Source organism: Semicossyphus pulcher, unplaced genomic scaffold (assembly GCF_022749685.1).
Source record: "Semicossyphus pulcher isolate SPU_LCO1_2020_fin unplaced genomic scaffold, fSemPul1.0.p SCAF_10, whole genome shotgun sequence".
In the NCBI taxonomy this organism is placed as follows: domain Eukaryota; kingdom Metazoa; phylum Chordata; class Actinopteri; order Labriformes; family Labridae; genus Semicossyphus; species Semicossyphus pulcher.
Window position 1 is genome coordinate 5747286 of NW_027211604.1, and position 17188 is coordinate 5764473.

General features: G+C 40.9%; 1 protein-coding gene across 1 annotated transcript in view; it reads left to right on the forward strand.

Annotated features, from left to right (window-relative positions):
* Window positions 1-11229, forward strand: part of st6gal1 (ST6 beta-galactosamide alpha-2,6-sialyltranferase 1) — a 35854-nt gene extending 24625 nt beyond the window's left edge. The window contains exons 4-10 of the mRNA XM_069673309.1: window positions 2454-2660; window positions 4077-4442; window positions 4597-4861; window positions 6139-6236; window positions 7960-8061; window positions 9010-9184; window positions 10476-11229. Coding sequence (XP_069529410.1) covers window positions 2454-2660; window positions 4077-4442; window positions 4597-4861; window positions 6139-6236; window positions 7960-8061; window positions 9010-9184; window positions 10476-10747 — 1485 coding nt within the window. The 3' untranslated portion in view covers window positions 10748-11229. The remainder of the gene's footprint in view (window positions 1-2453; window positions 2661-4076; window positions 4443-4596; window positions 4862-6138; window positions 6237-7959; window positions 8062-9009; window positions 9185-10475) is intronic.
* The last annotated feature ends 5959 nt before the right edge of the window (window positions 11230-17188 follow it).

Consider the following 17188-nt stretch of genomic DNA (forward strand, 5'->3'; position numbering starts at 1 on the left):
GATGATGTCCACAATCAATGATTTCTGTGAGAGACACATCACACTTAGACTTCCACACTTGAATTGTTCTCTCTGCTTCACTTTTTCACAAGTTTTAATTCACAATCTACTTTAATCTGATCAATTTGCTTTGCTACACTCCCCCAACACACCTGCACCTCTGCTCTCTGCACAGCTTCTGGCCCCCCAGTGGTTGCCACGACTTCACGTGTGATTGATGTCCTGTGACTCCTGTCACTGTTTCAGTGCTCTTCTTCAATGAGGAAAGCGGGCTAACGACTGTCAATTTAGAGCGGAAATCTCCGGCGTTTAATTGCAACTTCGGGACACGATAAAGAAATCTGAAGCAGTGGCGGCAAAATGTATGTAGCAGAAACACTGCTGAAGATATTTTCAGGATGTTATTGAGGCCTGGGATGTCAGAACGCCTTTTATAAAACATTTTCTCAGTGTTGCATAAAAACAAAGGTAGAACATGCTCACTGCAACATTCTGAGGATCTTTTCAGGATGTTAGTACGGCCTGAACTGTCAAAACGTGATCTAAAACGATCCTGAAATGTGATTTGAACATTCTGGGAACCAAATAAAAACTTCCCACTCAAAACATTACCAGAACATCGCACGTTACATTCTCAGAAAAAAAACATTTCTAGCTGGGGAGGAGCATTAGGTTTCATGATCAAACAAAATTTCATATCACGTCAATTGAGTCCGTACTCAACCCCCCCTGTCATGAGTCATTCTAGTTTAGTTATGTTGTTTTGTATTTTGGTGTTTTGATTTTATTTCTTTTTTTCCTCGGTCACTTTGTCTCTTGTTGTCAGTTATTATTGTTTAGTTTGTATATTGTGTTCCTGTCTTGGTTTAGTCTGGTTTAGTTGTGCATTTCATTTCGAGAAATTCCTGTTTTACTTTGTAGTCCTGTCAGTCCTGACTTTATATAGTTTTAAAGCCCCTGGAAACCCAAATCCACAAAATCCTTCTCACTATGCAATTTAAAGTCTTATACTTGTAAGCATGTTAAAAGTTTTAGAAATGACTTTTAATCCAAACTGGAGTTATTGCCATTCTTACTTTAACTTCTCTGATGCTGGGGTTAAATTGGGCGTAGTCAGTGAAGATATTTATGTCATTTGCCATTCTTACTTTGTTAACTTCCCTGACGCTGGGGTTAAATTACCCAATTTAGGGCGTAGTCAGTGAAGATATTTATGTTGTCATAAATTTTCTTGAACCAATCGTCAAATAATCAACAGCAGTTGCCCTGCCCTCACAGGTGTAATTACACTTCTGGGCTCGCGATCAATCCCTCTCTCCGAGTCTGCGCTAACTCGTGCCCACATACCTTGAACATCTCTGCACATACCTGTTGCAGTTACCTAACGATCGCCTTTTCCCATCATGCCTGTGTGTGCTGTCCCCGGGATCATCTGAGATGACAACGTGTCATTCTTTTATTTTCTAAATGCGGCGGACTTGGAGAAGCAGCAGTGTTTCCGCCACATACATTTAATGAATTGTTTCCAGGGGCTTTAAATAGTCTTCTGGCTGATTTTGATGCCTGTGATAAAACTTTTTTTGGAAATGACTCAGTGAAAAAAACTGCTGATAGAGAGGGAGACAAAAACAAATTAGAGATGCTGATTTATTTAATCTTTAATTTGGCCTCATTTTTTTGATGCCCTTGGTTTGTTCTGATTTCTATAAGAGGTCTTTGGAGCAGTGCAGTTCATATTTCTGTATCACTAATTTGTTATAATGCCTCTGATAAACACCTGGTTTATTTATGTCTGTTGTCCAAATAATGTTGACCCCGTTCGGCCCTCGTCTTAGAGACTGTAAGTTTTTTGCTCTGCCTTTTGATTTTCCTTTTTTGACTTTTGTTGGATTATAGATTTTGTTTTTGCCTTTTGTTTGATTAAATCACACATCTAAGTCTGCATCTGGGTCCTCACCTTTTTGGTTTCACGTCAAAACCCTGACAGGAAATCCTGCTGATCCACTTGATCAAGCGGAAAAAACACTCCGAATGCAAAATATTTGGTTTCTTTTGTGAAACAGAATCAACGAGCATAATAGATGCTCATGGATTTTCTGACAGTTGAATAATCACTTATGTGTTTGATTTTTGATTTTACTCACGTTTGACCTGCAAACGCTCAACTTTAATGCTTCAACACTGACAGCAAAAAATCTATATCTCACTCGGGTAAAAAAATAACTGTCACTCTGATCTTTCGCATGCCCTGTCGCCCACAATGAGGCTACTGTTTGCCCTCTTAAATATTGCACTGAGTAAACTTATTACATTAAACACCGACTCATCTCAGAAGTTTTAAACATTTAGGATTTGACCTTTCTTAATAACCTAAATCAATACTTTAATTAGCTACAACCCAGCTGTTTGAAACCGTTCTAACCAGTTGATTTGAATGTGTGTGTCCTTTGCAGATCCCCGGGGCAGCGATGGACAGAGTCAGCCTGCTGTGGCGTCTGAGACGTCGGGCTCGCCGTGGAGTACTCTGCATGGCCTTCTTCTGCATCTCCATGGCTCTGCTCTACGCCATCTGTGCTGAAAACAGCGTGCCTGTCACTGATGCCATTTTTGGGGTTCGGGCAAGAACCCGAGCTCAGCCACGGGCACACTCTGTCATCAAGGTCTGCAGCATGTCTCACGGTCATGTTGGTTTTCAGGCAACCAGCTAATGTTAGCTGAATTGTGTCGCCAAAACTTACAAAAACTTATTGACTATGAACTCAGTGATTTTTTTTTTTAACTCTGAGCCTAACGTATGTCCTCCAAATTCCTCCTGTCAAACTGCATTTGGGACTGTAGTAAGATTTATAATATATAATATAATATAATATAAAAAATGTCTGTCCATGTCTATTAATCTCTGGAAGTAAGAACCAGTTACTGCTTAGCCAAACATACCATTCACTAATTATGTTGTATTAGACGGAAAAGCCTTCTATTGTAAAACCAGTTCAATGCTATTAATGTTAGCACTCTGTCCTGCTTCTTGCGATTCCAGCATCTCCAGTCAACCTTCTTCTTTATTGGTTTCTTTATTGACATGTTTTCTAACGTCGCATAGATCATCACTTGTCGAGAATAAGGACTTTTAGCCTTGTTAGCTGAAGTTTCAGTCTGGTAGCATGATATCAGGACATGGGTGCTGTTAACGGTAGGTTGTCGGTGAGCTTGAAATCATAACCTTGGACTTGTTAGCTTTAGCGCTAATCTGTCCATCTATTAGGTTTAGCCTCAATTTGTTTTGCATGAGTTTGCAGTTTTGCAAACTAACAGGTCCCAGGTCTTTATATCATAAGATAAGATAGAAGTTTATAATTTCCTTTGGGATTAATAAAGTTCTGTCTGTTAGCTTGATTTTGTGACTTTGAGCCTGTTAGCCTAAGCCTCAGTCAGTTAGCATAAAATCTTAACCCAGGATTTGTTAGCTTTAGCCCCAATCTGGTAGCTTGACATCATGGGTGCTGTTGGTGGTAGCCTCAGTCTGTTAGCTTAATATCATAACCTGCAACCTGTTAGCCTCAGTCTGTTAGCATGACAATATGACCTTGAACTTGTTAGCTTTAGCCTCGGTTTGTTAGCATGATATTATGACCTTGAGCCTTCTGGCTTAGCTTCAGTCTGTTAGCATGATTTTGTGACTTTTGGCCTGTTAGCTTTAGCCCCAATCTGTTAGCATGACGTTATGACCTTGGACCTGTTAATTTCAGCCCTAGTCTGTTAGCATGGTTTCATGACCTTGAGCCCTCCAGCTCTAGCTTTAGTCTGCTAGCATGGTTTTATGACTTTTAGCTTGTTAGCTTTAGCCCCAATCTGTTAGCTTGATAGTATCACCTGGGATTGTTAGCCTTAGTAAGATAGCATAAAATCATGACTTTGGGCCTGTTGACTTTCTGACTTCATCATTTCATGGAGCAAATGTTATTGGTTAGATTAGCTTGCTAGTTATAGCTGATAAACTCTAACATATCGTATGGAAATGAGAATCCTGGATGGTGGACCTATAGGACTTGACATTATTCTCCCTATGACCTCCACAGGTGCTGAGAGGCGGAGCCAAACCCATGTACATCGACCCCCAGAAGCTCCCAGGTGTTGTCCCAGGTGACCCTCACCGTCCAATCCCTGTCCTCTCCTCTCCAAACCACACCAAGGAGGCCGTGGAGACAGCCCCAAAGCGGAAAACAAAAGATCGGGAGACCGCTGGGTTTTTCTCCCGGCTGCTGCCACGCCCCTTCACTCGTGCGCTGGAGACCCTGTTCGGAGGCCGGCGAAGGGGGGAGCTGAGTGGCAGAGGGGACGCAGAGTTCTTCGGGCCGAATGGGCCACTGGGGGAGGTGTGGGATGACGAGATGTCTAGCAACATGCTGGGAAACAGACTGAGGAAGGTGGTGCAGAATTATCAGGTGAGAGTTTATTCTCGAAATATTGAGAAAACTTTGAGAGTAAAGTCTGCATTTTAATCACAAAACTCAGCCTTTATCTAAACATTAAGCTAAACTGTTGTAATTCTCACAGTTTATGTTTGTTCTTCTTTGTCTTGATGAATACATAATTTAGGCGATGAACAAGTACGGAGTCTCTCTCTCCGGCCCCGGCGGCGTGTCCAGCAGGCCCAAGCTGAGTGGCCCAAAGCTTCTTTGCCAAATGAAGGACATGGTAGAGGTCACAACTTTGACCCCTGACCTCCCACCCTTCTCGTCACTGCCCTGGGCCACCCAGCTGCCACAGCAGCAGCTGACCTCTGACCTCGGGCCGTACAAGAGCTGCGCTGTGGTGTCATCTGCAGGGTCGCTCCGCAACTCTGGACTTGGCAAAGAGATCGGTGAGACAGTTTTACATGGATGTATTGATTATGTATTGCTGAGTGTCAGCTGAGTGTTCCTATATAAGAAAATAATGGACAGGTTAACTTTTTGTGGACAAATATGATTTTTTTTTGTCTCTTTTACCATAAAGACGAAGAGAGGCTGTGTTGAAATTCATAGGCGCTTTTCCAGCCAGGAACTCTCCCTTAGGACTGGGAACCGTTGGGGGAACTCTGCAAGTTCAAGATGAAGATCCAAGATTATTGGTTACGAGATCTCATGAAAGCGTGGTGCTTGAGAAAGAGACAGGTTCTGATTAGAGTTTTAAGTAGTCTGTCTTCAAAACATTAATTTTAATGATAGAATGTTCTCAAAAAATGTTTACTTTACTGGACGTTACTGAGGGAATCAGGAGCTGCTGCTCGCCTCTTAAAGGGGCAGGCAGCAGAGAAACTAACGTGACACAGATACAGGAAATGACTCAGGCTTTGGGGGTGGGGCTTGCAACACAAAATTTCTGATTGATTGAGTACTCAAAGCATCTTGTTTTAGAGTCGGTTGTTGTATAGTCACAAAAATGCCCTTCAGGGGTCACACCAACTGCAACAAGCTGTAGGAGTTCCTTGAAATGTAGTTCTTAGGAATAGAAGTTCTGGGTACCTGGATGGAAACGGCAGTTAGATTTCAGATGTTCTATTTCTCAGTTTATCGTCCTAATATGTTCTATATCTGCTTTTTTCTCAAGTCCTTTTATTTGTTTTATTTTATATTCCACAGCAATGACACATTCTAATTCTTTGTCTTTAACCTGCTCTCAGCTACTTACTCTTACAGAAAGGTTGGCTTGTATTTAACCCAGTAAGAGAATTTGTCTATCTCTGCTGATGGCAGGAAGATTGTATTTTGTGAAAGGACTGCTGGACTGGTTATACTAGACGCATCACCGCTCAAAGTTTATTTATACATCATGTATTAGCTGCCTCCAAAGTGTGTTCCTATGCCTAAACTTAATACACAACCTCATGAATGATGATGTTTAGTTTAATAATTGCCATGACTCTTAAATGTTCTCTTCCTGCTGCTGGTGTATCATTAAAGAGTAAAGACCTCTACATGTTTCAATCACGACTTCCTTCACACTTTTCTGAAAGCTTTGAGGCGACACCAAACACGTGTGCTTTCTTCCTGTTTTTCATCAACAGCTATTTACAGACACAGAAACAGAGCGACGTGCTTTTCTCAGGAACGCAAGGTTTCACTTCTTCTAACATTGTTTTATAATTTAACATTTCAGACTCCCATGATGCTGTGCTGCGCTTCAACGCTGCGCCCACCACCGGCTACGAGAAGGACGTAGGTTCTAAAACCACGATACGCCTCATCAACTCGCAGGTAACCACACTGACATGCTGAAGGACACGTACGTGCGGCCGCTCACTTCCACATCAAGATTTCAGACGTGCAAGGTTTAAAACCAAAAGAGCAGAAAGTTCACACAGTGCAATATTGAAATCAAAGGCACAAGAGAGTTTGGATGTGAAATGACCCCTGACGTGTTTAGTAGAATCATTGAAGCCAAACTCAGAACTGAGAGAAGCTGCATTCGTGTCTGAATGTTCCTTTTGACTATAAACAAAATCGGGTCTTAACCTAAAGCCTCCATTTTCCTCACAGCAAGGCTCTTTAAATGTAAATCTCCACAGGAAAACACGCACAAGCTCCTCTCCCTGCAGCTCAGGTGTTCTCCACTCATGACTCCTCTGTTATCTTTATGAACTCGAGCTGTGCAGCTGAATTTTACAAAGATATCATACGCATAACACTCAATAAAGGATTATCATATCTTATTTTACATCAGGGTAACATTCTTATGATGACTAGATTTAGCAGTTTACTTTTGTAACTATTTTTGGTTCCTAATTTGGTCTTAATGGTGGTTTTACATACTCTCGGCACCCTGTTGTCACTTAATATATTCATGTTTTCATTTTTGTTTTGTACCCAAGTCTATGCGTCCTAGTTTTCTTAATCTCTAAAATCTCTCTTAATTCTACATAAAAATGTAGGATCTGTAGGCAGGGATGTGGATTTAAGGGACGGCAAGTGTTCTGGTTTCTGTTTGTAGTACGCTTGTAGTCCGAGTAACATTGACCAATCACGTGTCAGCAGGCTGCGGCGTATGCAGGAAGAACAGTCTGTGAGGAGAGCAAAAGCAGACGGAACATAATCCGCCGTAATGACATCCCAGCTCCCATCAGCGTCACCTGACGACGATTTAGCTTCTTATTAATCTCTATAAACATCGGCAACAGCAATCTGTTCTAGATCTAAAATTCAACTTGAGATGAATTCCCTTGACGCTGTGTCATGAAAGCCGTTCAGCGTTCAGGTTTCCCCGACTTCCTCGAATGCATCAGATTGATCCGACCTCCGTTCAACAAACGGGCATTTTAAAATTTTTCTTCTCCTCTTGAGGACAGACCTAACAAAGCTTGAATTTTTACTTCTTTCAAATCTGCATCAGGATGTTGAGATTTGGGCGAAGGTAAGACCCGTTGATAACAAGTAAATCACAAGAAAACGTTTTCTCTTTCTGTAACGATGCAGCACACGGAAAAGGAAGTCTTGACGGGAAGTCGATCATAGGTTACCGCCCGGCACGTTCACCGGTGTCCCCAGAGGCTAAATTGTCTCAGGGCTGACACATATTGTTAGAAAGGCTGTTGATTGAGGTCTGGGCGCCCCCTTGTGGTGCTATTGCGCAACTACACTGGAGAGCACATGGTGCTGTGCAGTCAGAGAGAGAGTGGGTGTGGAGAGCAAGCGCGGTTTGCTTGCTTGATCCGGAACGCAGCAGCACGACTGGTCTTCAAACAACCCAAAACAGCACACGTCACTCTGTTGTTCATATCCCTAAGTGCAACAAATATCACATTGAAATTCCCGTACCCTTGAAAGCACCTCGGTGAAGCAAAGATTACGTCGATCTTATTTGCCTTCAGATAAAGCTTGTATTTAAATGATGGGAGGGGAGTTTATTCAAAGAGCTGATTTCCCTGCTCAATGTGCTCTAAAACATCAGTGTGTGACAGCTGAATGTGTATCTGTGTTACAGGTGATGGCGTCTGATGACCATCGCTTCCTGTCCAGTTCTCTGTACAGCTCAGGTGCTCTGGTGGCCTGGGACCCCGCCCCCTTCTCTGCTGACCTCACTCAGGTGACGTTTACTTCATAATACACCCACAGGAAACAAGACAGCGTGTTTTACCTTTTAGAGCCATTACTGAATGTTTTTAATGAACCCTGCTCTGTTTTTTTAATCAAAAGCTGTATAAATTAAATACTTGATCCCTGCAGGGAGTTCTTGCTAACGCTGCATTCATGCAACGCCGAAAGAATGGGAAAAACAGTTGTTGTAGTTACACTTGTTTAATAACCCAAATTAGTAAATTCTGCTACTGTGTATTAAAATGTTTGAACTAATGAAACCTAGGGAAGTATACTTTGCACAAAGAGCATGAGTATAAATATCATAAAATCATCATAAATACACCTTTGAAGGATATCATGTGCCATGTCAGAGCTTATAAAGCAGCTAATTGCTGTATGAGACAAAGGACTTGATGGTAGAAGAGAAACCAGGTGCTAATGTCAGCCCCGCTGGACTACCGGCCGTTCTGTGATTCTACAGAACATACAGATGGCCAGTCCGCCCCTGAGACAATGTATATAATGTCTGTTGAGATATCACCGAGTTATGACTGAGAGAAGGAGACACCAGATAGATCATTTAACTCACACGGTGTCTTTCTCGCTTTGGACACAGAGACCTCGTAACATGCTGCAGAGAACACTCGTTCATTTTAATACTGAGCCAAACAACATCCTCATATTGCCTGAGTGTGATATAAGATGCTGTTGTCTTGTGATGTATGACGAACTCACCGTGCAGCAACATGACTTTCTAAACTATAATAATTCTGGATGTACTTGCTTTTGCTAGTCGAGCACACTCTGCAAACACAAGCAAAGTTTCTGTACATTGTTTACAACATGATGCAACATATAAAGCTGCTTTTTAACCCATTGTTTGTGGGTCGACCTACAAAGAACAACAACCTGCTGTACTGTAAAATGTGTTGTACCATGTTTCCCCCTCGTGCAGTGGTTCAACAGGACAGACTACCCCATCTTCACCCAGTACCAGAGATACAGGCGGCTTCATCCCATGCAGCCCTTCTACATCCTGCACCCTCGCTTTGAGTGGCAGGTGTGGCAACGAGTACAAGACAACATGGCCGAGCCGATTCAGAAGAACCCGCCCTCCTCCGGCCTGCTCGGTACGTAAATATGACTCCGCAGATCTGACGGATTGTGGAAGATGATTCCAGAGGGTCGGGGCTGAAACAGCAAATGCGCGATCACATTTTGTTTTAGAATTTGAGCGTGAGACTGATAGAAGGCCGAGATTAGATGAGTGGATTGGACGATGGAACGAGAAGGTCTGAAATGTAACTGGGGGTGAGATCATGCAATGCTTTATATGTGAGTAACGGGCTCTTGTAGTTTATTCAGAATTTTACAGGAAGCCAATGGCGGAATGCAAGAACAGGGGAGATATGGGACCGACGACTGGTTCTAGTTAATAATCTGGCAGCGGCATTTTGAACTGTAAATGTTTGAGGGATGATTGGCTGAGGAATGTGTAAAGGGAAATAAAATAATCTAGGTGGGAGAAAATAAAAGTGCAAATTAAAAGCTTGCGATCTGAAGAGGAGAGTAATGATCAGATTTTTGCAATATTTGTTTTTCCGTGAGTCGTCTGCATAAAAATGCGTACCAGTGTTGTACCATAATAAGTACCAAAATAAGTAGGATTTTTCCTTGCATTTTGTCAACAACACATTCAAACTGGGCCCCTCCTCCTGGCCTCTTCGTCACCAGAAGCTCGCTCTCACTTTCTCGTGCGAGAACACGCCCACCGACAGCATTGTCCTACCTGGTTTGAGGCACCTAACTATCCAACAAAAGGAAGGCCATCTTTTGCCATGTTCGCCGGTCTGAATGGAGCCCAGTTGCTAATTTGAACCACTCCCTCGCTCACCTGTATGCTGTGATTGGCTCAGGGAACCACAACAGCACCCCTCCTGAAAACGTCCCGTGCAAAGCGAAACAACAGAAAAGATGCAGAGGGAAGGGTCTGCACACGGGTCTGCACACACACTCACCAACACACATGTATAGAGGCCCATAAGTGATGATTTATATTATATTAAATTTACAAAAGTCTTATTTTTCGAAGAAAATCCTACTTATTATACCTTAAAGTTACATATGCGTGGAGAATAAAAAAGGACCAAGGACTGGGCCTTGAGGCACTCCACAGGAAAAATGGTAGGTTGAGGTTTAAAGTCACCAAAGGACAAACAGAGTAAAAGTATTCTTAAACTGTACCTGAAACACTCACCCGATGTTTACATGTTTAATACAAATGGCATGGTCAACTGAAATGTGCTTGTGTCATTTAGCCAAAATAAAACAAGGTCATGATTGTTACATCTCTGCTACGAAATCGGTGCGAGACTAAATATGGAATCCTTTAAATCCTTCTATCTTTTTTGTCCCTACCAGGCACCGTACTGATGATGTCGCTGTGCGAGGTGGTGCACGTTTACGAGTTCCTGCCGTCCCGCAGGAAGACGGAGCTCTGCCATTACTACCAGCGCTTCTTCGATGCCGCCTGCACGCTGGGCGCCTACCACCCGCTGCTGTACGAGAAGAACCTGGTCAAACGGATGAACCAGGGCTCCGACCGCGACATCAACACCCACGGACGAGTCACGCTGCCGGGCATCAGCAAGCTGAACTGCACCCAGCCTGCTGAAGGGGCGCCCGACCACTGAGTGGAGAGTGAAGCATCACACACACACACACACACACACACACACACACACACAGGAGGACACACACATACACACAGAGGATGAGAAGCAGAACGGTGCATGAAGACACATACGGATGAGGACAGACACATGAACACTTCACTCACTGCCGAACCCAAAGGATCGCTGTGCCACTCACTATAAATATAACATGGTGTTATTATAGGCTGTAAACACACACACACACACACACACACACACACACACGCACACAGCTAATGGATGTGCCTGCTGTTCACACATACATATCCTTACAAGGACGTTCCACTAATAATGTTCATCCCTGAAACATAATATTAACTCTTAAAGGACCATACCGCTGTTTTTGAAGGTTTATATAAATATATATACATTTATTATTAGCTAATAAAATGCGAAAGGCCCCTCACGTCTGACAGCCCTATCCACTGCACCACTGTGCAGCTGGTCCCCGCTTCCCCACCTCTAAAGTTGTGTGTTTAAACAGGGCTCAGTCATTTCCCCAAAAAGTTGCTCACTGTCATTTTTAGCTTAACTTTCTCCAATCGGGGGGGAAATAGTGCATTTAATGGGACTATTTTTAGTGGGGGATTAGTCCACGTGTCGTTTATCTCTTGCAAGTCTGAACATCCAGGATTATACTCAGTAAAGCAGGAAATGGTGATGTACTGATCTCAATCTAGTATCAAGTCTAAGAACATGTGGCATGCTTTAGAAACCATGTCAACCAGGAACACGAAGTGAACACAGTTTATGGATTTTTGGACTGAAACCTGTAAAATCAGCTGTATGGTCCTTAAACATAATTATGATATAGATCATTAACCAAACCAAAGTGTTGAACTGACTAAAGAAGGGAGAAGTGGCTGTAAATGTCCTCCATCACTCTGACATTTTAAATGTACATACTGTAACATATGAGTCATTCCACTGGGGGGCGCTGCTCTCTCTCTTTCACCTCCATCTTTGACTTTTACTTCGAATCTTCCTTCTTTTGTAATTGTTGTTTGAACGGCAGCTGTCTCACTGGAGTGATTTTTTTTTCTTCATCTTCTATTTTCCACTGCTGATACTTCTTCCATACCAATCTGATTACACTGAGGACCAATCAGATTCAATGAAATTACTCTGAGGAGTTCATAAAGACAACAATCACATCTGTCTCTGTGTGTGCGAGAGAGAAAGAACAACATGGCTGCTTTGCTTTGGTTTCATTTGTCTTGGGTTTAAGTTTAATGAATTATTTACCGCCCTATTTTCAGGGCTTAAAACGCACTTCTTAAGCAACTTCTTCTTTGGTTGAAGTAATTAGTCTCTTTAAAATGTGATTGTATTTGTTTTCACTCTGGGAGACAGGAAAAGTTTACCTACAAAACAGAGCCACAGTAAGAGCTGGTTTACAATAATGCATCCTCTTTTCTCCATGTCGTCTACTCACACGAGCCTGGTCGCCAAACGTCCTAAAAAGCAAGGATTTCACTTTAAAGAAAACAACAATCAAAACATCATTTCAAAGATCAGAGGAGTTCTTGTGGATGTAATTTGAGCAAACACAAATCAACATAGGGAGTAAACATCCTCTAAATGTTTATTTTTCCTCCTTGTGACTCTTCTTGCTCATAGGACAAACAAAAACTCTGTACTGGACGGACTGATCACCCTCGGAAAATGTTGCACTGCTCCTTTAAAGAAACCTGTGTAGCGATTAAAATGGTCAAAGAGCTGATGAATGTCTGCACATTCACACTCACACACGCACACACACCTCACGGAATCTATTTATTGAAGAAAACACTGCCTGCGGATGACATGACTCAAATACAAACGTATTAGTTAAACAGACTAATATAGATTTTTTACCCAGTTTGTCAATCCTTTAACAACCTGTTCCTAATAATCTTTTTATAACTATAATATAGTGTAAATATAGATCTATATTAATGCAATAATACCCATGAGGATGCTCTTTAGTGTGATTCTCCAGTGTGAGTCAGATTTGTAAAGCAGGACAGAGTTTTATTTTTATAAATATCCAAAATTTAAACATTATTTTGGTCTTAATAGTCTTGATATCATGCTAAAGTAGCAGCTAGCGTACATAGATGTTCTCCTTTAACTTAATTTGTGTCTGTGGGACAATAAAGAAGTATCTTTCGTAACCACAACATATATACCTTGAATACATACTTACGTAGTCTCCCAGCGTTGTCTGAGCCATTAATCACAGATTGATTAAGCTTTCATGTCGGTATGCTAAATTTGTAGCTGGAGTGAGGAGGCCATTAGCCTAGCTTAGCATAAAGGCTGTCAGGTGGAATCAGTTAGCCTAGCAAGCCTTCCAGCCCTCCCAGAGCTCACTTATTAGGTCTTATTTTTTTAACCTTTTAACCAAAAACAAGTTTTGTTTTCATTAAGGGGTTATGTGATTGGCTATAGCAACAAGATGCTAAGCTAAGCTAATCTGCCTGCTGGCTCTTGCTTGATATTTATTACAGTGAGTGGAATCAAAGGCAGTCTGTTAGCCTTTCATTAAAATCTGCAGCTATAAGTTAGCTAGCTAGTCCTTTGACCATCCAAGGCCATTTTAGCTGTGATCATAAATGAATAAAACAATGAACTATTAATATTTGTATCACAACTTTTAGATTTTCCGAATCTGATTTCATAAGGTTTTGAGAATTAAAACTCTGGTCTGCTCACATTTCTGAATCATACTTGTATCACAGTCAAGACATCAGCCTCAAGGGTATCTTGACAATTACGCTGCATGTGCACCATCTGTAAAAGTCTTCTCCTAAGTAGTGTAGCAACAGGAGAAAACACTCCTTCTCTGATAAAACAGAGAGATGATCCGCATGGCACTATTTCACGAAACGTGATCATTGAAGTTAAACATGCAATATTGTAAATCGCACCATCACATGTTAGCCAGGTCATTAGCATGCAAATAAAGCCTGGGTCAGACAGTGTGAGTGTGATGCTGCTAGGAGAATGGATGATATGTGTGTCTAAAATCTGATTTTTTGGGGGGATATCCTGTTGAACTTATGCAAAACTAGGGGGCGCCATCATGAAGAGCTGATTTGTACACTGTAGCAGACAAAAACATCAATTTACTTTAAGTTAAACTTCTACATTTTAAGTTAAATACATCAACTATTTGATGGATTGCTATGAAACTTGGTACAACCATTAATTCTTTCTTTTATAGAACGAATTATAATCACTTTGGTTGACCTCTGACTTTTATTTAGCTCCATAATCCGGTCAAATGCGTTACTCCTAGTTTGTTTATGACCAATTACCTGCAAACGGAAAGACAAGACCTTCAAGCCCTGTTGTACTTTGTGTTTAGCACTTGATAGCAACCGTTAGCATGCTAACACGCTAAACTAAGATGGTGAATATGGTGGACATCAGCATGTTGGCTGTATTGTGAGCATGTTAGCATGTTGATGTTAGCATTAAGCTTGTAAATATTTTATTTGATTATGATGATGCGGTGATGAAGCTGCTGTGTCTAATTTGCTGTTTTCTTAGAACTAACGAGCAGGGGGCGATGAGGAGGGGGGTCGAAAGCTAATGTGTGTTAGCAAAGGGTCCAACTAGCATGCCAATGTTTTTAAAGGGCATGTTGGTTCAGTGAAGCTTCAGCAGCCTCCAAGAAACATAATGTCTCCTGTTGTTTTTCTACTCATTTGAGTTTAATGTTTTCGCCAGGATGTTTTTGCTTATTCAGGAGGCAAACACTTGAATTATTGATGTCATTGCATTTAAGAAGAAAACTAGGAGAAGATATTCTTCCTATGCAGTCGCTCTCTCGTCCCGACTCCTGCTCATTTAATTTGAGCCAGTGTTTGTTTAAACCTTTTGAAGTTTCATTTGACTTTACAGATGCACTTTTTCCTGCTTTGCCTTCGTCCTCTTTGTTTCTGAGAGGGCTGGTTGTTCAGCTGTTAACTGTGGTTTCATATTGATTGTTTATTATTTAAGCACTTTCCCCCCGGTTTGGTTTTAAGTGAAATGTCTCAACTACAATTGGATCCAATTTTATGGAATTTTATTTGAGACAATCATGGTTCCCAGAGGATGTATCCCAATGAATGAACTTTAACTTTTCCTTTCGCGCCACCATGTGATTTGCATTTGCGGTTTTGAGTGAAATAAAACAATAACTATGGTATGGATTGTTTTAGATTTGGTTGAGACATTCATGGTCATCAGAAGATTAATCCTACTGGCTTTGGTGGTTCTTACCTTTCCTCTTCTGCCACCAGCAGGTTGATATTTCTGGTAGATTGCCCTGAAAATTGGTTAAGGTGTTTGTTGTGACTTGACCTCTGATGGTCCTCAAACTTTTGCTGTTGCGCCACCAGCAGTCAAAGCCTTCACTTATTCTGTAACATAAATCAACATTCATCAGATGGATTGAAACAAATGTTGGTACAGACATTCAGGGTCCCTAGAAGATATATCCTACTGACTTTGTTGATGCTAAATATCTTTGCAGTACTGCCATGAGGTTGGATTTTGGGGTTTTGAGTGAAATGTGTCAAAAACTATTGGATGAATTGCCTTGAAATTCACACATTCATGTTCTCCTATAGGACTAATTTTATAACTTTGGTGATCCCTTAACACACCATCTAGCGGCACCATATGGCCAAAAGTTGTCCAACAGTTTGGTTTATGAACAAATACCCGCAAAACCAATTCCATCCCCATCAGCTGGATTCGTGTTCAGTGCTAGTTAGCAAAAGTTAGCATCTTAACTTGCCAAATTATGATTGGGAACTCTTTACCTGCTTTATATTAGCATCTTAGCATTCTTATTATGAGCGATTAGCATGCTAAAATTAGCATTTAGTACAGCTGTGCACAAGCAATGCCTCAAACGCTAGCATAGCTACAAATGATTGAGTCTTGTTTTCTGTAGAAATGCTGCACACTTTACTTCTTAGGCCTCTAAAACTTAGTTTAGTAAAACAATCAGAGAATGAAAGATCACTCTTTATATTCACACAATTCATGAGCAGGGTTATTTTAAGGGGTAAAAGCCAAAAAGGTTTGGAAACACACCGTATGGCTGTTAACTGTGGGTCATAACCCTGCCTGTCTGGGTTCATAACAGTATATTATAACCCTGCATGAGTCCAGAACCAGTGCTGTAAAAGTCAAACTTCTGTTGGATTAATTATTATGATTAATGTTGTTGTATTTTTAGGATTCCTTATTCTGTCAGTGAACTGCTTACATGATGTTTTGTTACTGACTTTATGTTCAAGGTGTCACGTCTGCCATTTTGTCTGTGTGTGAGCAGGAGGTTGTGACAATCTGGAGTGAATCACATCCGGATGTTGGAATGAAGTAAATACATGTATTAAAGACTTTAAAACTGAGATCAATAAAGAACTGATAACTCCAAGGCTCTGGAAATCATTCTTAAAGAGTAAAGGAACATTATTATTTGTTTTTTTTAAACGGAGAAAAGAAAATACAATGCACAGTCTATTTCTTTTTTGTTTATACAGTCAATCCTTTAGGGAGCTGTCATGTTGTCCATCTATATATAAAGTCTTTGGTTTTTTACCTGTACCCTCATGCTGTTATTTTCCTGTATTTGCTTCTGTTTAGCTTTGAAAATACTGTTTGTGAGGCGAACGTGATAACCACCACACTACGGAAACGCTGTGAAAATGTTGCATTCATGAACATACTGTTAAATGTAACATTCCGGTCAATTTGCTATATTGAATCATAGTTCTAACATCCATACAAAATGCCTAAACGTATAGTAGCCTATGTAATGTTTACATAGTACATACATGTTTACATATGTACAAAAAGAGGCACAAACGCGGGAGTAAAATGTTCAGGAACATACCTTTTATAAACGTGCTTGTTACTATAGGCTTTATTATTATTATTTTCAAAAAGAACAATTGTCCTTACCACGCCAAGATATTTTTTTCTCTGATCAGATAAAGTGTCATTTAATGTAATTTTTGTAAATCAGAAATCTGATCTGGGTTCCCTTTCCACTACCGTCTTTATTTATATTAAATTACATAGTTCTTGTCAGGAGAATTCCTTGGAAATTATTCATATAAAATTGAGCTTTACCGATTGTTTTGTCAAATAACTACAAAGGCACACGCACAAATAAACGCCCACCAGGATAATGTGAGTGTTTGGATGTAGTAATATGTCGTCTGAGTCATCACCTGTGACACATGATGTCTCATGGGAAGGAAATCATCTGCTTCCTCCAAATAGAAACTCCCATCCCACTAAATATTTCATTTGAACAACAAACACCAAATAAACAATAATCACACTATCAGTGGCAACAGAGGAGGAAGTTCACCCATGTAGGTTTATGTGTTTCTTTTCACAATGTTTTTGTTCCTCTTTGTGTGTTGC